Below are 21669 nucleotides of genomic sequence, written 5' to 3' on the forward strand. Positions count from 1 at the left end.
GCAAGGGAGTAAATGAAATTACAATGAGAATCCCGGCAAGGGAACAATAGTTCAACAATCAAGTCTTGGCAAGGAAACAACATCAAAAGAAACATCAACATCCCGGCAAGGGAGGCCACGTAATAATTCTCTTCTTTTTCTCACTGTTACTTCACAACTCACTTCACAACTTGAGCCAATGCTCTAAAAGGTTTAATTACCACTTATACTTTCATATTTCATTATACAACTTGAGCCAATGCTCCTCAATGTTCAAATGTCACAATTACTTCCACAAACTTTGCCAACAATAAAAATCATCACCAAAGCATGAATAATACAATGAAGTCGTAATAATCACAATATAAGACTCACGGGCATGCTTGACATCAATGTATAGATACTCATCATCATGCCTATACGTTGTACTCAACAAATACTACATAGAAAATAGGACTCGACTCCTAATCCCTCAAGCTAAGGTTAGACCAAACACTTACCTCGATGCCACGAACACAATTCAAGTCTCTACTCTCGCTTTAACTCTTGATTCCACCACCAATTCGCTCGTATCTAGCCACAAGTTACATAATTACATCAATAAATGCTAAATGAATCAATTCTAATGCATAAAAATGAGTTTTCTAAAGTTTTACCCAAAAAGTCAAAATTCGCCCCCAGGCCCACATGGTCAAAACCCGAGGTTCGAACCAAAACCCGGTTACCCATTCCCCCACGAACCCAAATATATAATTTGTTTTGAAATCGAACCTCAAATCGAGGTCCAAATCCCCAATTTTTGAAAAACTTAGGTTCTACCCAAAACACTCAAATTCCCCCATAAAAATCATTAATTTTTTAGTTGAAATCATATGAAAAGATGTTAATGATTGAAGAAAACGAGTTAAAATTGACTTACAATCGATTTGGAAGAAGAGTTGTCTTTGAAAAATCGCCCAAGAATGTTTTGGTTTTGAAAGAGTGTGACAAATAAAGAGTGCGACCAGGTTTGCAATTGCGAACCCAGACATCTGCTAAGCTCGCATTTGTGAAGTGGGAATTGCGAACAACATGTCGCATTTGCGACGAGTGGCTACAAACTGGGGATCGCATTTGCGAGGTAGGCTGGCTTGGGCTATTTTTGCATTTGCGACAAAGCCTTTGCATTTGCGAGCCAGGTTTCGAAAATGCGAAGCCTGCAGGCCTGCAATGCAATAGCTGAAGTCTGCAACTTTTCAAGTCCAAAATCCACCCCGTGGCCTATCCAAAACTCGCCCGAGCCCTCGGGGCTCCAAACCAAACATGCACACCAACCTAGAAACATCATACAGACTCGCTCGTACATTCAAATCACTAAGATAACATCAACAACTACGAATTTAGCATCAAAGTCACGAAATTTCTTAAGAACTTCAATTTTTTCCAAGTTTCTCAAATACGATCCGATTCACGTCGTTTCAAGTCCGTTTCTTACCAGATTTCACAAACTTATCTTAAATCACATATAAGGCCTGTACCGGGTGCCGGAACAAAAATACGGGCCCGATACCATCAAGTTTTAAACACATTTTATTTTCGAAAACTCATAAATATTTCAGAAAATAATTTTCTTTAAAAATTCATTTCTTGGGCTTGGGACCTCGAAATTCGATTCCGGGCATACACTCAAGTCTCATATTTTCCTATGGACCCTCCGGGACCGTCAAATTACGAGTTCGGTTCCGTTTACCCAAAATATTGACCGAAGTCAACTTATTTAATTTTAAAGTCAAAATTCATCATTTTCACAGATTTTCACAAATTGGCTTTCCGGCTACACGCCCGGATTGCGCACGTAAATCGAGGTGAGACAGAAAGAGGTTTTTGAGGCTTCAAAATGCAGAATTTACTTTTAAAACAAGGGATGGCCTTTTAGCAAGACCCCTACCAATATTTAAATAATTAATAACTTGTCCATAAATATATTAAAAAATTTTCTCTCTCTCTTATTGAAGTTGTTTAACATATTTTTTTTGTAATCAAGTTGAAAAAAAAAACCCTATATTTTTTTCTGTCATAGAGTCCAAGTAAAAACAAATATTATAACGTATCTACAATTTATTTCAGTTACTTTTGAATATACTATTATACATCTAATATTATATTTTAATTAACAGATTTCCTATTACGACAAGGGCAAAATCCCTTTTAGGATTTTTACATCATCTACAAAGAAATGTTTAACTTTGATTCAAACAAAAAAAAAATGCACTGAACTACCTCTTCAAGTAGTAAAGAAATTCTGGATGAAGCAATTTGAAGTTTGTTTTTTATTTAAACTCCACAAAAAAAAAATTACACGGCCAATTGCAAATGTAATAAAGAAAATTATAGTGAAGATTGTATATGGAATATTCAAAAATTATTTTTGGGGAAGATGAAGAAAAGAGGTGAAATAAATAGGAGAAAATAGGGTAAATTGGGATCCAACCCCTCTCCACTTCTCTTATCTCTATTTTCCCCAAATTCTAGCTTAGACGAGGGACCCATGGTATAGGTTCTCTTAATGGCTAAGATTTACTTGACTAAAGCAAGACCCCTACCATGGTTTAAATAATTAATAACTTGTCCATGAATATATTAAAAACTTTTCTCTCTCTTATTGAAGTTGTTTAACATTTTTTTTTGTAATCAAGTTAAAAAAAAACCCAATATTTTTTTATGTCATGGAGTCCAAGTAAAAACAAATATTATAACGTATCTACAATTTATTTCAGTTACTTTTGAATATACTATTATACATCTAATATTATATTTTAATTAATAGATTTCCTATTACTACAAGGCAAAATCCTTTTTCGAATTATTACATCATCTACAAAGAAATGTTTAAATTTGATTCCAACAAAAAAAAATGCACTGAACTACCTCTTCAAGTAGAAAAAAATTCTGAATAAAACAATTTGACGTTTGTTTTTTATTTAAACTCCACAAAGAGAATTACACGGCCAATTGCAATTGTAATAAAGAAAATTATAGTGATGATTGTATATGACATATTCAAAAATTATTTTGGGGCGAAGATGGAGAAAAATGGTGAAATAAATAGGAGAAATAATCGGGTAAATTGGGATCCAACCCCTCTCCACTTCTCTTATCTCCATTTTCCCCAAATTCTAGCTTACATGAGGGACCCATGGTATAGGTTAGACTAAATGGCTAAGATTTAATTGACTAAAGCAAGACCCCTACCATGATTCAAATAATTAATAACTTGTCCATAAATATATTAAAAACTTTTCTCTCTCTCTTATTGAAGTTGTTTAACATATTTTTTTTTGTAATCAAGTTTAAAAGACCCTATATTTTTTTATGTCATGGAGTCCAAGTAAAAACAAATACTATAACGTATCTACAATTTATTTCAGTTACTTTTGAATATACTATTATACATCTAATATTATATTTTAATTAACAGATTTCCTATTACGACAAGGCAAAATTCCTTTTAGGATTATTATATCGTTTACAAAGAAATGTTTAACTTTGATTCCCACAAAAAGAATGCACTGAACTACCTCTTCAGGTAGTAAAGAAATTATGGATGAAGCAATTTGATGTTTGTTTTTATTTAAACTCCACAAAAAAAAAAAAAAATACACGGCCAATTGCAATTGTAACAAAGAAAATTATAGTGAAGATTGTATAAGGAATATTCAAAAATTATTTTGAGGCGAAGATGGAGAAAAGAGGTGAAATAAATAGGAGAAATAATCGGGTAAATTGGGATCCAACCCCTCTCCATTTCTCTTATCTCCATTTTCCCCAAATTCTAGCTTAGATGAGGGACCCATGGTATAGGTTAGACTTAATGGCTAAGATTTACTTGACTAAAACAAGACCCCTATCATGGTTTAAATAATTAATAACTTGTCCATAAATATATTAAAAACTTTTCTCTCTCTTATTGAAGTTGTTTAACATTTTTTTTTTGTAATCAAGTTTAAAAAAACCCTATATTTTTTTCTGTAGGAGTCCAAGTAAAAACAAATATTATAACGTATCTACAATTTATTTAAGTTACTTTTGAATATACTATTATACATCTAATATTATATTTTAATTAACAGATTTTCTATTACGACAAGGCAAAATCCCTTTTAAGATTATTACATCATCTACAAAGAAATTTTAATTTTGATTCCAACAAAAAAAATGCACTGAATTACCTCTTTCAAGTAGTAAAGAAATTCTGGATGAAGCAATTTGACATTTGTTTTTTATTTGAACTCCACAAAAAAAAAAATTACACGGCCAATTGCAATTGTAATAAAGAAAATTATAGTGAAGATTGTATATAGAATATTCAAAAATTATTTTGGTGCGAAGATGGAGAAAAGATGTGAAATAAATGGGAGAAATAATCGGGTAAATTAGGATCCAACTCCTCTCCATTTCTCTTATATCCATTTTCCCAAGTTCTAGCTTAGATTAGGGACCCATGATATAGATTAGACTTAATGGCTAAGATTTACTTGACTAAAGCAAGACCCCTACTATGGTTTAAATAATTAATAACTTGTCCATAAATATATTAAAAACTTTTCTCTCTCTGATTGAAGTTATTCAACGTATTTTTTTTGTTGGAATCAAGTTTAAAAAAATCCCTATATTTTTCTCTGTCATGGAGTCCAAGTAAAAACAAATATTATAACGTATCTACAATTTATTCCATTTGCTTTTGAATATATACTATTATACATCTAATATTATATTTTAATTTACAGATTTCATATTACGACAAGACAAAATCCCTTTTAGAATTATTTCATCATCTACAAAGAAATGTTTAACTTTGATTCCAATAAAAAAAAATACACCGAACAACCTCTTCAAATAGTGAAGAAATTCTAGATGAAGCAATTTGACATTTGTTTTTTATTTAGACTCCACAAAAAAAAAAAATGCACGGCCAATTGTAAATGTAATAAAAATATTATAGTGAAGATTGTATATGGAATATTCAAAAATTATTTTGGCGCAAAGAAGGAGAAAAAAGTTGAAATCAATGGGAGAAATAATCGGGTAAATTGATAAGTAAACAACTAGATACTGCGTAGGAAAAGAAAAGGCCGGAAGAGAGAAAAAAGTTTTTAACGTAATTATGGACAATTTATTAATTATTCAAGCCATGATTAGGGTCTTTCTTTAGTCAATTAAATCTTAATCATTAATTCTAACCTATTTCATTTGTCCTTTATCTAAGCTAGAACTTAGGAGAAATGGAGATAAAGAGAAATGTAGAGGAGTTAAATCCTCTCCAAGTGCAGGAGAGAGCACCAGAATGAGATAACGAACTCCTTTCTCTTGGTGGATATCATAATTGGATAACAAGTAAGGAGATAAGTTTCCCCGTAATAGTTCTTTTAGGTCATCACAAACAAGTAAATTCTGTATTTCGATGCCTCAAAAATCTCTTTCTGTCTCACCTTGATTTGCGTGTGCAGTCCGGGCGCGTAGCCGGAAAGCCAATATATGAAAATAATGAATTTTGACTTTAAAATGAATTAAGTTGACTTCGGTCAATATTTTGGGTAAACGGACCCGGAGAGCCTGTAGGAAAATATGGGACTTGGGCATATGCCCAGTATCAAAATCCGAGTTCCCAAGCCCGAGAAATGAATTTTTCTAAAGAAAATTGTTTTCTAGAATATTTATGAGTTTTTGAAAATGAAATGTGTTTAAAACTTGATGGTATCGGGCCCGTATTTTGGTTCCGACCCCGGTACAGGTCTCATATGTGATTTAAAATAAGTTTGTGAAATTTGGTAATAAACGGACTTGAAATGACGTGAATCAGATCGTATTTGAGAAAATTGGAAAATTTAAAGTTCTTAAGAAATTTCATGATTTTGATGCTAAATTCATAGTTGATGTTATTTTAGTGATTCGAATGCTCGAGCGAGTCCGTATGATGTTTTTAGGTTGTTGTGCATGTTTGGTTTGGAGCCCCGAGGGCTCGGGTGAGTTTTGGATAGGCCACGGGGTGGATTTTGGACTTGAGAAATTTTAGGCTTCAGCTGTTTCATTGCAGGCCTGCAGGCTTCGCATTTGCAAAGCCATGCTCGCAAATGCGAAGGCTGAGTCGCAAATGCAAAACAGCCCAGGCCAGCTCTTCCTCGCAAATGCGAGATTTTCTTTCGTAAATGCGATACTCCCCATTTGGGCCTGTTATCGCAAATGCGATTGTATGTTCGCAATTCTGACCTCGCAAATGCAAGGGTCACTTCGCAAATGTGAGCTTAGCAGAAGTATGGGTTCGGAATTGCGAACCCTGGTCGCAATTGCATCATCTGCAACCTGCAATTTTATAACTTAGCCGAAAATCTTTCATTTTTCACACTCTTTCAAAATCAAAACACTCTTGGGCGATTTTTCAAAGATAACTCTTCTTCCAAATCGATTGTAAGTCAATTTTAACTCGTTTTCTTCAATCATTAACATCTTTTCACATGATTTCAACTCAAGATCAATGATTTTCATGGAAAAATTGAATGTTTTGGGTAGAGCCTAGGTTTTTCGAAAATTGGGGATTTGGACTTCGATTTGAGGTTCGATTTCGAAACAAATTATATATTTGGGTTCATGGGGGAATGGGTAATTGGATTTTGGTTCGAACCTCGAGTTTTAACCATGTGGGCCCGGGGGCGATTTTTGACTTTTTGGGTAAAACTCTGGAAATTTTATTTTCATGCATTGGAGTTGATTCATTTAGCGTTTATTGATGTAATTAAGTAACTTGTGGCTAGATACGAGTGAATTGGCGGTGGAATCAAGAGGTAAAGCAATAGTAAATACTTGAATTGTGTTCGTGACATCGAGATAAGTGTTTGGTCTAACCTTAGCTTGAGGGATTAGGAGTTGAGTCCTATTTACTAAGTGGTATTTTTTGAGAACGACATATAGGCATGGTGATGAGTATCTATACGTTAGTGTCAAGCATGCCCGTGAGTCTTATATTGTGATTATTATGACTTCGTTGTATTATTCATGCTTTGGTGATGATTTCTATTTTTGGGCAAAGTGAAATGTGAAAGTATAAGTGGTAATTGAACCTCTTAGAGCATTGGCTCAAGTTGTGAAGTGAATTGTGAAGTAACAGTGAGAAAAAGAATAGAATTATTACGTGGCCTCCCTTGCCGGGATATTGTTGCTTTTGATGTTATCTCCTTTGCCGGGATGTTGACGTTTCTTTTGATGTTGTTCCCTTGCCGGGACTTGATTGTTGAACTATTGTTTCCTTGCCGGGATTCTTATTGTAATTTCATTTACTCCCTTGCCCTATTGTCTGCGATTGTTGTTTGGGTGAGGAAGAGTATTAAAGCATGAAGGGTGATGCCATGTATTGTTTGGTGAGAGAGTGTTAAAGCACGAAGGATGATGCCATGTATGATTTGTGAGGAAAGAATGTAAAGTACGAAGGTTTATGCCGTGCATCATGATGTACAATTTCATGCCGATTATATTGATTATATGGTGAGGACGAGAATAAAAGCATGAAAGGTGATGCCGTGCACATTTTCATTACTTGATTGCTTTGGTGAGGACGAGAGTAAAAGCACGAAGGGTGATGACATGCACTTATTGATTCCTGATTCTTTATTAATATCTGAGATATGTTGTTTCTTTTAATTATCCGTTGTCTTTCTATTCTAAATTGATAGTTCCCCGCAGCTTGTTACCCCTCCCATACTTGACTGTATATTAATGTTCTTCTTTTCCGCTGTATATAGTTAAATTGCACAGGTTTATTTGGTAGTCTGGTCCTAGCCTCGTCACTACTTCGCCGAGGTTAGGCTAGGCACTTACCAGCATATGGGGTCGGTTGTGCTGATACTACACTCTGCACTGTGTGTAGATCCCGGAGCAGCAGCTTTTGGACCATAGATTGGGTGGCTGCCTTCAGTTCACGTGGATATCCAAGGTAGTCCTGCAGGCGTCCGCAGGCCCTGGCGTCTCCCTCTATCCCTTTACTCCTGTTTTATTTACCTAGTTCAGAAACAGTGTATCTTTTATCTTTCAGACTTTGTATGTAGTATTCTTAGACCGTCTGTGAAACTATGACACCAGTTCTGGATGGTCAAGGCTCAAATAGTTGTATTAGATACATATTTCAGATAGTTTACTGAATTTCTTCCGCTTATTGTAAATTTCGCTGTCTACACGTTATTGCTTTATAATTGTTAAAGAATATAAAATGGGTAAAAAGGTAATTTTTTCAAACAGTCGGCTTGCCTAGCTCACATTATTAGGCGCCATCACGACTCCCGAGAGTGAAAAATCCGGGTCGTGACAAGTTTCCTAGTAAGATAATGGGAAAATGCATAAGTACCCCCTACCTATACCCGGACTTCCAACTACACACTTTATATTTGAGAAGTTTTTTATTACCCTCCTAAACTATTTTAAAGTAGAATTATTTGCACTCTTAAAGCTCACATGGCAGAGTGTGTGTATTTCACACTCCTTGGGAGAGTGAGAAGTAAGGAAAACGATATTCAAATTTTTCTTTTTGCTTTTTTACTATTTTTTCTTACTTTTTTTTCCTTTTCCTTTCCCTTTTTCTTTTACTTATTTTTTCATTTCTTCTCTAATTCCGGCGGATATTCATTCACCGGCGACTTTGTCTAACCGTTTTTCTGTTTTTCCTTTTCCCCATTTTTTCTTTTCACACACAAATTAAACTCTCAAAAAGATCTATTCATAAGCAAAGTAAAATACACTCAGATTTGGGGGAAAAAATTCATCATCGGAAAACCTTCTCACGCCGGAAAAAACATGAAGTATTGAAATTTTAACTGGAAAAAGTTTTCTCAGCTTATATTCGTTTTTATTTCTTTTGCTCTTCCTCCCACACATAAATTATACTTTCAAGAAAAATTTACACTCAGATCAGAATTAAAATCTGTCGGCAGAAAAAAAAAATTTGCCGAAAAAAATGGTGTCCTTGAAATTCCGACGACCACCACTTTATGCCGCCGGCGACCAAAACAAAAAGAAAGAGAATGAAATAACCAAAAAAATGAGAATAATAAGAAATAAGAAAAAATGATAGAAAAAGAAGAAAGAATAAAAAAAACTACTAAATATACATGTGGCGGCGCGTGTAGTTCACAACTTGCCAATAGTTTGGTTATCTAATTTTAGGATGGTATTTATTCCATTTAAAAAAAGTTTAGGGGATAATAGAATTCCCGCAAGATAAAGTGTTTAGTTAAGAATCTGGGTATAGGTCAGGGAGGTACTTATGCATTTTCTCTAAGATAATCTTGTGATGGCACATCTATTAGGGACTTAGGAGTTCAAAATAAATGCCGCTTTAGGCCACCCCTCGAAAAGCGTTGCTTTAGGTCGAAAAGTGTGGCCTTTGAGCAAAAGCCACACTTTTTGGTAGTTTAGGCAATACTTTTCAGATGTGGTTAAAGGCCTAAAATGTTGTAGTGTATTAGGGACTTAGGAGTTCAAAATAAATGCCGCTTTAGCCAAATTAATTTATATTCCCTCCGATCCATAATAAGTGACCATTTTACCTTTGACATACCCATTAAGGAAATACGAACTCCTAGAAAAAATGTATTCGCTAAATCAACCTTAATTAATTATTACCTTGACACATTGGAATATGTAAATAAGGGCAAATTTTGAAAAAAATAAAATTAATTCCTTCTTGATTATATAAATGGACACTTATTTTGGACCAAAATAAAAGGGTAAAATGATCACTTATTATGGACCGAGGGAGTAGTTAGTTAGGCCAAGCTTCTCTAAGGTCAAAAAATACATTTTTTTTAATTAAAAAAAGTGATGTTTTTCAAAGTTGAAGTGTTTGGCCAAACTTTTTGAAGAAAAAAGTGTTTTTGAGTAGAAACATAAACAGTTTTGAGAAGTAGACAAAAGTAGCTTCTCCCCGCTTTTCACTAACAGTACTTTTGAGAAAAAGAACTTTCGAAAAAAATACTTCTCAAAATAAGTTGATTTTAGAAACTTAGCGAAACATGCTATTAATCTATAATAAGAGCTTATTTGCTCAAGTTTCTAGGATGCCAAAAATACTTTTTTTTTTTTTTTGTAAAAAAAGTACTTTTTGGAAATTTGATCATGATATGCTTGGCCAAGATGAAGAAGTATTTTTGGCTAGTAGGAGAAACAATTTCATGCTTTTAAGAAGATGCTACAAATTCTAACTTCTTCCAAGAAGTAGAAGCAGAAATAGAATTTTTTAAGATACAAAAAATATCCTTATTATAAATTTATATTTTTCAAATTATCTTTCATTAATTTAATCTTTTTCTATTTTTTCTACGATTCTTTTTTCAAAATTTTATTTTCATCGTATTATTATTCTCCTTATCCTATTCTTCTTTGAAAGAGTTTCTCTAATATAAATAGATCTCTTCTTTATATAGGGTTTATGAAGCACATTTTAAGTTATATTGAATGATTGTATTTTGATATATTTATATCATCATGTGAATAATAAAATACTGGATAACTAGTGTTATTGTTTTGAAAAATTATTTTTTATATTGATTAAAATCTATTATATATATATATATTTTTTTTTAATTTTATCTTTTAAATTCTAATTAAATAAAAACAAAAAATTAATTTATTTTTTCTATAAATAAATATTAATTTTATTTTTTTAAAATACTATTAATTGTAAACTAAACATTCTTTTTTCGTAATTTTACACTTATAAATATTTTTTGAAAAGATTGGTCGAACACAATTTGCTTATCAAATATTATAAAAAAATACTTCTTAATTGAATTGGTTCTCTTAGCATGCATAGTTTTTGAATACATGCTGCCTTAAGCATATGTCTCTTTCTTAGTGTCACCTTGGACTAATGATAATAAATGAAAGTCAATCTTTTAGTCCCCGATTTGGGTCATTTTATGTTGTGTGGATCCTCTCACTCGCCCTCTTTGGAAAAAAGAAGAATGAAAACACAAATTGCAACTCTTCAAAAGTATTTTTTAACAAAAGCACTTTTTAAAATAAACTGTTTTTGTTAATTTGGTCAAACGAACTCTAAATATCGGCTAAGGAAATAAAAAAGGTATAATTTTTTTCAAGATAATAAACACTAGTTAAACTGCTACTAAATTAAAAATCCAATTACAGTTTACAAAATATCGTACTCTTTTCAATCCTTTTTATATGTGTCTTTTGCAAAAACATTTAGTACAAATATTTGTCACTCCATCAGAAAGGGATAATTTGAAAATTTTCTAGTTCCACCAGAAGATACACACAATTAATTACTCATTAATTAAAATTAAATATTTATTATCATTAATGTATCAAAATGTGAAACGAAATGGAGAGTACCACTTAAATACTCCACGTATCTCCAAATCTAGGGAAGAGCCTAATTAAGGTCATTGATTCAAAACCTGAGTTAATTTATGTTACAAGGTCACTTAGCTTGTATCCTCATCAGCCCAATGTTTTGACAAATGAAACGAAAGCGCACACACCAGTATTGACTTCTCCGAAAAATGCCAAAGCTTTTCATTACTACGTACAACCAATACCTTTCTCTTTTGTCTCACTCTAAATTCTCTCTTCATTTTGAACTTCCTAACCACCTTTTTTCCCGTCTTCCTATTCAACTAAATCCTCGTCACCCTAAAGTTTCTGCTATAAAATCTCCCTCTGTAATTCCCCTTCTCTTTACCAGCCTAGCATCAACCAAAATGGGAAGTCTTGATTCAAATATTAATAGCGCTCAAAACCAATCAACCATAGCAAAATTCAACCCACTTGACCCTGAAGAATTCCGTACACAAGCCCATCAAATGGTGGACTTCATTGCTGATTATTACAAGAACATTGAAAACTACCCTGTTCTAAGCCAAGTTGAACCGGGTTACCTCCGAAACCGATTACCCGAAACTGCCCCATATCGCCCCGAATCATTTGACACCATTATGAAAGATATTCAAAACCATATTGTCCCTGGTATGACTCACTGGTTAAGCCCTAATTTCTTTGCATTTTTTCCAGCCACCGTTAGCTCCGCTGCTTTCGTCGGTGAAATGCTGTGCACTTGTTTCAACTCCGTTGGATTTAACTGGCTCGCGTCACCGGCTGTTACGGAGCTAGAAATGGTAGTCATGGACTGGCTTGCAAATATGCTAAAACTACCAAAATCCTTCATGTTCTCCGGCACTGGTGGTGGTGTACTTCAAGGTACAACCAGTGAAGCTATCCTCTGTACACTAATCGCCGCTCGTGACCGAAAGCTCGAAACCCTAGGTGTTCATAATATTGGAAAGCTCGTTGTTTACGGCTCTGATCAAACGCACTCTACGTATACCAAGGCTTGCAAGCTGGCTGGTATTTTCCCATGCAATATTAGGGCTATACCTACTTCTGTTGAAAGTAATTTCTCTTTATCTCCTGTGGTCCTACGTAGAGTTATTGAAGCTGACATGGCTGCTGGATTGGTCCCACTTTTCCTCTGTGCTACTGTAGGGACCACTTCAACTACAGCCGTTGACCCTATTGGTCAACTAGCTGAGGTGGCTAATGAGCACAAAATCTGGCTCCACGTGGATGCTGCTTATGGAGGCAGTGCATGTATATGTCCAGAGTTTAGACATTATCTTGATGGAATTGAACGAGCTGACTCGTTGAGTCTTAGTCCACATAAATGGTTACTAAGTTACTTAGATTGTTGTTGCATGTGGGTTAGAGAACCAAATGTGTTGGTAAAGGCGTTAAGCACTAATCCTGAATATTTGAGAAATAAACGATCTGAATATGAGTCAGTTGTAGATTACAAAGATTGGCAAATCGGTACAGGTCGAAGGTTCAAGTCGCTCCGATTATGGCTTGTTATGCGTAGTTATGGCATAGTCAATCTTCAAAGTCATATTAGGTCTGATGTTCGAATGGCCAAGATGTTTGAAGGGTTTATTAAGTCCGATCCAAGGTTTGAGATTGTTGTGCCCCGGCGGTTTTCGCTCGTGTGCTTCCGGTTCAACCCGGTCAAAGAATCTGAACCGGCATATATCGAGCTTTTAAACAAGAAGCTGCTTGATTCTATCAACTCAACCGGGCGAGTTTACATCACACACACAATAGCAGGCGGAATTTATATGCTTAGGTTTGCAGTAGGAGCCACACTTACAGAAGACAGACACGTAATTGCCGCTTGGAAATTGATAAAGGAGTCGGCCGATGCTTCGCTGAGAAGAAGTTATTATTATACTACTGTTTAAGAAAATTCAGAAGAGGAAGAGTAAAGAAACAAAAATAAATGCTTGCGTTCTATATGTTGGTGTATAGGCATTTGTGATTGTTTTGTACATCTCAGACGGCAAAGTCAAAACAATCTGCATTTGTCGGTAATACTACTAGTAATATATATTAGAATTAACATTGATATGTAAGCTCTTTGGTGGGAGCAAATAATGATAGAGTATATGTCGTCAAGTCCTCGTTTTGTTGTTCGAAATAGCATTACCCGGAATATAATAGAGACTCCTATCAGTTTTTTTTTTTTAATGATTGGCTATCTTAACTAGCTATTTCATCGATTTGTCAATGATTTTTGAGGTTATATTTTTCTTAATTAACCCTTATGTTACAAGCAAGTCCAAAAGCTTTTTATTGGTTAAGTACTAGTTTTCATATTGGCATCTTAGAATAACAATGGATTGATTTAAATAAGATATCTACGATATAGCAATTTTTCTTAAACTGGCTGTGTAAATTTTATATCAGGGTATTTTGAGATGTAGTATTAATATTATTTATAATGTAAGGCTTGAATGCTATATATTGTTTCTTGTTGTAGATAACTTGATGTAATGGTGTAAAATAATTACTATACGTTATCAATCACAAAAGTTATTCTTTATAACTAAAGCACGATATGCTAGTAAAAGACAATGGATTTAATACACAGACAATGTAATTTTTTTTTAAACTATCAATATATTTTATCATGTTTTAATATGTAACTTGCTTTACTTTTTCAGTTTTTAATCTCAACCATTTTGCATTTTGAGTTCTATGCGCTGACACTTAAAAAATATGTACACAATAATTAAGGTCACTTATGAGGTAATTACATGTAAATCTTTATGAGCGGTGATTATTGATTAACCATCTTTCACAAGTTATAATCACTAGGATTAAATATTTTTATACTGTTAGTTAATTGTGTAACTTACATCTCACTTTTTAAAAATAATTACAGTTATTACTTCTATATTAAGTGATCTAATAGTGTATAAAATAAATTGAATAGAATTTAAAAATCTAAGAAAGTAAGTATCGAGTCTCCGCGATATATGTCTAACAATTGCAACCTTAAAATTCCACTACGATGTATTTGCTAACTCCTTTTTTCCTAAAGAAAACTTAAAAATCGATGACACAATATTAAGAAAAGCTTGCGGTATGCGTTATGTAATCAAGTGGCGATATATGGCATTGGAGATGTTAGCAAATTATGCTGCTCAAATTCCATCGATCTCTGGTAATTATTGCTACTTAGCATTAAATTGTGATCACAAGATTGCTTGTGATCTTGTGACTTCGGTTAAATTGTTAGAATGATAGGCAGATTCAAATTTAAATTTTATGAGTTCAATCTTTAGGGTCTTTAGTATTGATCTATTGTATTTTGAAGTTACAACTTCAATCTAATACTCCGTATTTATTGCAATTTAGTGGATTTTTACATATATAACGGAGGATCCGCCCCTACTGGCAACGCGAACGCGTACGGTGGCTTTTGGCTAGTCGCAAAGAACAAAAGATGGCAATAGAACAACTACCAAATACCAACTAAGCATCCAGCCAATTAGTAGAGGTTGTTGGCCGTTGATCGTTTATGGATATCTACTTGGTAACCAAAGCTTTTTTATAGGATGAAAATGGCTGACGTTGATTTGAGGCAGAAGCAGCGATAGAAGATAGTCTTGTATGGCGGCAACTAGCAGCTCAGCAATTCAATCTGTCCTGTTTGTGTTGATCCTTATTGAAGGTAAGTTTATGTTCGCACGTACGTCTTCTTATTTAATACTACTATTATTTCTTATAAGAAATGATTTTATCATCTGCAGTTGACTTGAATTAGCTGGGGTGATAGACGCCCCCTCAAATTCGAAAGTTCTAGTTTCGTGTGTAAGCAGTTAAATACTCCATTTTTGTAGTCAAATATTAGAGATGTGGGAGCAAGAGAGAGCCCCTGGAGTCTTTGAATGTCTCGCAAGAGCAAAGAGGTCGTGTGGTTCGCAGTTAGTTACATAAGGAGAATAAAACATGAATTGTTTATATGCAAAATAATACATAGGGTTTTCAAATGGGCGGGTTGGATTGATTTTAGGTGGGTCAAAATGGACTGAGTCAATAAATGGGTGGGTCAAAAGTTATTTGGGCTGAGATGAACAAGGTCAAGATGGCAAAAAATTGGAAGAATTAATCCAATTATCCGCCCACTCAATCGTTTAAACTAAAAGTAGTCGGCATAAGTATAATATGTGTATAATTTATATTTGATATGTATATAATTGTGTATAGTCAATGCATAATCTATGTATATTGCTAGAAAAAGTAAACAATGAATATGACTGACTACTTGTGTTAAGATCCCAAAACTTTGGGTTATAGCCAAACCTGCCCAACTCTTACCATCTTTAATTAATGTGTGTTATTTTCTTTTGAAATGTTAATTACCAAATAAGATTTTTTTTGTTATGGTCATATATAATATATCAAACAAAAAAATTATTTTAAAGACAACAAAGTTACTCATGGATCAGTTGAGCTAAAAATCAGTCCACTTTAGATGGATGAGATGTGACAGGTTAAAATAACCTGAGTTTAATAAATGAATGGGTCAATGAACGGTCCAACCTATTGAGATTTTAAGATTGAAATAAGAAAAGAAGAATCTAGAAGAATGAGAGAGAGAGAGAACGACTGAAGACAGAGCAGATTGCTTCTTCATTTCATTGTAGAAAGAATGAATGCATCTAAATGTCACTAGCTAATCTATACATATATATCTGACTAACACCTTACTAACAGAATCTCCAGCTAATTAACCGACTCCACTAAGTTAGTTACAACTTTGGATTATATACATTAGGTCCCTAAAGTTCCTATTGCTTCAATTGGCTAAATGCTCCCCCTCAAGCTGGAGGGGGAGGAAAATGTTCTTCACTCCTAGCTTGCATAATAGGTGATCATGTTGTGTGTTCCCAAGACCTTTAATTAGCACATCTGATATTTGCTCCTTCGTATTCACATGTACTGTCTTGATTAAGCTTGCCTTGATCTTTTCTCAAATGAAATGACAAACTATATCTATGTGTTTTGTTCGTTCATGAAATATAGGATTGACAGCTATTTGAATAGCTGCTTTGCTATCACACATCATGTTTACAGGCCTATTGAGATTAATACTCAACTCTGTTAACAGTCCAATTAACCAAACTATTTCTCTTGTTGTGGATGTCATGCTTCTGAACTCTACCTCAGTTGAGCTCCTTGCCACTGTTTCCTATTTTTTTATTTCCATGAGATTAGAGCATCTCCATTGAATACCAGATATCCTATTACTAATTTTCTAGTTTGAAGACATGCCCCCAATCTACACTCTCAGCTCCGCATTTCCTTCTACTGGTAGCAATAAGCCTTATTCAGGTGCACTCTTAGTATATCTCACCGCCCTGATAGCTGCTTCCATATGAGATTATTTTAGAGCATGCATGAATTGACTTAATGTCCACACAACAAATGAGATATCTAGCATGGTCATTGTGAGGTACAACAACCTGCCCACAAGTCTCTGATATTCTTCCACATTATGTAGTGTTGCATCATGTTCCATGCCATCTGATGAACCTACTAACTGATCAAAGTCAATAAGGGTCAGTTTTGGTTCACTTCAAGGGGAGTGCTTGCAGGTTTGGCTCCTGCTAAGCCTAGTTCTGATATGAGTTCAAGGGCATTCTTCCTTTGACTCATGTATATACCTCTTTGTGACCTTGCAAATTCAATTCCTAGAAAGAATTTAAGCTATCCTAAATCCTTTATTTTAAAGAACTTTTGCAAATCTCTTCTAGTGGTAGAGATCTCGTCAGCATCATTGCCTGTGACTATCAAGTCATCCACATAGATCAACACTAGTAATAGGCAGCTTCCTAACTTCTTTGTGAAAAGAGAGTAGTTATAGTGGCTTTGTGAGAAACCTGTCTTCTGCAATGCTTTAGTGAGTTTGATAGTCCATTTTCGATAAGCTTGTTTAAGACCATACAATAACTTATGAAGTATACAGACCTGGTACCCCCCTGCCTTGCAACATCCTTACAGAAACCAGGAGGAATAGTCATATACACCTCTTCATTCAGATCACCTTGCAAAAATACATTGTGAACATCCATTTGAAAAAGAGGCCAGCCTGAGTGTGCAGCAACTATTATGACATACCTCACAGTAACCATTTTGGCCATAGGTGAGAATATATCAGTGTAATCTAAGCCTTCCTTCTAAGTATAGCCCTTAGCCACAAGCCTAGCCTTATACCTTTCTATTTCCTCTAAGGCTTTGTACTTGATTTTATAAACTCATTTACACCCTATAGGTTGTTTTCCAGCCGGTAATTAGACTAGACTTCATGTCTGATTATCCTCTAGAGCTTGAATCTCCTGTTGCATAGCTGCAACCCACTTGGGATCTTGAGCAGCTTCAAAGAACTTTCTAGGTTCTACTTTAGCAGAGTATGCTGCAAGGCACTTAGAATAGGCTGGTTGTAATGAGAGGTAATTGATGGAATCTGAAATAGGATAAACACAAGAGCCTTGCTTCTGTTTAGGCACTACATAATAACTCATCCAGGAGGCCTGGACACCCTAGTAGAGTGTCTAACAGTGGATGGAACTGCAGCTTCAATATGCACCATTGGTGGATAGCTGGAAGCTGGAGGCTGAGAAGAACTAGCAGGTGAACTAATGGGAGAATCAACAGGAGAGACATCAGTTGTGGCAATGGTCTTAGAAGTGGAAATAGCAGGAATATGCAGATCTTCTGAATCAAAAGGTACACTGAGAGAATGTTGAGCTGCAGTGCTTTCAAATTGAGATATAGGGAATGAGTCTTCGAAAGGAAACTGATCCTCTTTAAAAATGACATCCATGCTGACAAATACATACTGATTATGTACATAAAATGATTTGTATCCTTTTTGTACCAGGGAATAGCCTAAAAGTACTGCAGGAATTGCTCTTGGAAAAAAATTATCCTGCTTCTTGAGGTTTGCTGCATAACAAAGGCAGCCAAAAACCTTCAGATGATCAAGAGATGGTTGTTTGTGAAATGCCAGCTCAAATGGAGACTTACCTCCTAAGATTCTAGATGGAATTCTATTAATGAGATATACTGTTGTCATCACACACTCTCCCCAGAAGCATAAGGGCAAACTGTTTTTAAACTTTAGGGCTCTTGCAGTATCTAGGATGTATCTGTGTCTCCTCTCTACAACACCATTCTGCTATGGGGTGTAGGGACATGTACTCTAATGAGTGATACCTGCAGAGATTAACAACTCTTTCAATTGACTATTTATGAATTCTCCCCCATTGTCAGTTCTGATGGTTTTCACAGTAGCAGAAAACTTAGTAGTCATCAAGGCAAGAAAATACTTTAGTACAACCACTGACTCATCTTCAGAATTCATAAGACATACCCAAGTATATCTACTAAAATCATCCATTAGAGTGAGGAAGAATCTCTTACCATCATGAGTAAGTACTTTAAAAGGACCCCATACATCTGCATGAATAAGTTCTCCAAAAATAACACTTTTATTGCTACTATTAGTAAAAGACAGTCTACTTTGTTTTGCCAGAGAACATATATCATAATGATCAGTACAGTTAGTAATCCTTGCATTATTAAACATAGGAAATCTCTTTATTGTATCAATAGGCACATGACCTAATCTTCTATTCCATAGCATGCCACTTATTCTATTGACTACTAATGTAGAAGAAATACCATGTAGTCCTAAATCTCCTGTATGGTTGCCTTGAATAACCAGATCCAGTACATATAAATCATGCTCCAATCTACCAATCCCCTTCAACTTTCCACTGTAGATGTCCTGGAACACACAACAATCAGAAAAGAAGGACATGAATTGTTACACCCCATGTTTTCGTACGCAAAAGTACGTCATAAGTCAATTGATGTAAGCTCGAAAATGAGATCCTCTTTGAAAGTATATAAATTAATCTAATGATATTACATCTCATATTTCTATTCAATATACAAACGACTAGGTTGAGGACGAATGCACCTAAACGCGATAAAGGAGATTTTGGAAAAATAAAAACGAACTATTTGCTTACCCGACGTGCCTGCTTCACCAACTTACTTTTTGTCCTACTTGCTTGAGCTACTCAACACATGTCTAAATTATTTGATTAGGATGAGACACATGTTTCAAAATGGGAAAAGAACCAACATGAATCACCTACTTGATTAAGTAGGTGACACCTACTTAGAGCGTGTGGATCAAATTAAAAGGAAATGGAAAAGGATAGAGATGGGCAAGTCTTGGGGCAGTCCAAGACCCATCTGCTTAAGCTTATTAGTGGGGCCATATAATCATAAATATATCTCAATTTCACTTAGAAAATAATTCATAATTCTTCTCTCTATTGAAACGTGGAGAAGCTCCAAAGTATCATCCCAAAACTTCTCTCAACATTATCCTAGGCTTCAAGACCAAATCCACAAGTTGGTAAGGTGATTTCTCTCTTGGAAGATCAAGATCACCTAGTTATCTCTCTACTTTGTTGATTGGGGTAAAGAGCGTATTTGAGCTTGAAGTAAAGCTTAGGGTAAAAGAGCTTATTTGAGCTTGAAGTAAAGCTTAGTTGGACTAGTATTCTTGCTGTCAAGGTAAGGTTTAACTTCTCTTATATGTATTTAAGATCATCTATGTATATCTAGTTGATTTGATAAAGGAAACTTGTGAAGTAGGTTGAACTTCATGTTGAAGTGTTGTAGTTGCTGGACTATTTTGGAGTTGAATTCTTGATGTTTTATGGCTGGAAATAAGTAGAAATAACTTAAGAATACTATTTCTATTGTGGTTGATATGTTTGGAAGAAGAGAAGGCTTGGAGAAGTGTTGTTGATATTGTAAAACTAAGTTTAATGCTCGTTAGTTGTTATTGCTTTCGCGACATTATTGGTTTGTAGTGAGCATATTCTAAATTGAAATCATGGTTGGTTTACTCAGTAAACTATTGTGACGACACCTACTCTCTACGACTAGGTAAGCCTAACAATTGTGGAAAAAGAACCAAAATGCAGAAAAACTAATAAAAACTGAAGATAAACAATATAGAAGTGGTTAAGATGCCGCTCGACATATACAAATACAAGATTTCAAAAACTGAACAATTCCCAAAACCCAAAATCTCATGAAATCACAAGCTATAAATACTACATTTTTGCCCTAACACCAGAATGTCTACATCAAGATAAATACAGAAGGGCTAAAACTATAAGAGGGAATATAAAGGGACTCATCGGTCTGCGGACGCGGCAAATATACCTTGAAGTCTCTAGAGAATCGCCTCGCCTAAAGGGTAGTGGGACTGAGTCGAAGTATCTGGATCTGCACATGAAAAACATACGCAGAAAGGGCATGAGTACACCATAGCAGTACTCAGTAAGTGCCAAGCCTATCCTTGGTTGAGTAGTGACGAGGAAGGTCAGGGTCCTACTGATCATAGCTGACAAATGAGATAAAACAGTATAGAATACGACAACATAATTAAATGCTAACAATAAGAAATAACACAGGATAATAAGAATAACAACAATTTATAACAGAGACAAAATAGTCACAAAAGGAATACTGCTCAACACAGAGATAACAACCGGGGATCTCTCAGTATCCTGAGGATCTCTTAGTATCCACATTATATGTGCTGGGGATCTCTCGGTATCCCAAGGATCTCTTAGTATCCTCATTATACGTGGTGGGACTCGGTATCCTGCACTACAGTCCAAATCAATATATGTATAGGGAATTCCCCGAGATACCGTCCCGTAGTCCCAAAGTAAACACACAGCAGCAAACACGAAGAATACTCAATTAAATTCAATTTCATACCAAGGTAAAACAGGTATTTTTAACCTAGCACGCTACACATAATCCAAATAAGGCAGTTTCAGCAAGTAAAGCAATTAAATCAACTAGACATGCTTCCCTATGCTAACAACAGACGTAAATTGCAAGAAGTATAAACAGGAAAAGGAAACCCAATTAAAGTTACTTAATGAAAACATGATTTTCAATAATTAGCACAAGTACGCACTCGTCACCTTACGTACAAGGCATTTCACATATCAATAATACCAAATTCTAAGGGGAGTTTCCCCACACAAGGTTAGGCAAGCCGCTTACCTTGAACCAGCTAAAAATCAACCCGAAACCACATTCTTACCACGAGTACTCGACTCCAAATGGCTCAAATCGAATCAATTCAATTGCATAATGTAAATATAACTTTAAGTAACTGATTCCACAAATAAATTCTAAGCTAATATGCGAAATTAGGTAAAATGATCAAAATGCCCCCCAGGCCCACATCTCAGAATCATG

At 34.8% G+C, this 21669-nt stretch overlaps 2 protein-coding genes across 2 annotated transcripts; one reads left to right on the top strand and one right to left on the bottom strand.

Moving 5' to 3' along the window:
* Window positions 1–11530: 11530 nt before the first annotated feature.
* On the top strand, window positions 11531–13539 carry LOC107792430 (tryptophan decarboxylase TDC1-like). The gene has a single exon (XM_016614642.2). It carries the CDS (start codon window positions 11724–11726, stop codon window positions 13251–13253), a length of 1530 nt encoding a protein of 509 aa, XP_016470128.1. The 5' UTR covers window positions 11531–11723; the 3' UTR covers window positions 13254–13539.
* A 4339-nt stretch (window positions 13540–17878) lies between these two features.
* Window positions 17879–19183, bottom strand: LOC142165420 (uncharacterized). Its single transcript, XM_075223979.1, has 2 exons — window positions 18577–19183; window positions 17879–18306 (listed from the first exon to the last, which is right to left on the bottom strand). Exons 1-2 carry the CDS (start codon window positions 19181–19183, stop codon window positions 17879–17881), a joined length of 1035 nt encoding a protein of 344 aa, XP_075080080.1.
* Between the last annotated feature and the right edge of the window lie 2486 nt (window positions 19184–21669).

Source organism: Nicotiana tabacum, chromosome 10, assembly GCF_000715075.1.
Source record: "Nicotiana tabacum cultivar K326 chromosome 10, ASM71507v2, whole genome shotgun sequence".
Taxonomy (NCBI): domain Eukaryota; kingdom Viridiplantae; phylum Streptophyta; class Magnoliopsida; order Solanales; family Solanaceae; genus Nicotiana; species Nicotiana tabacum.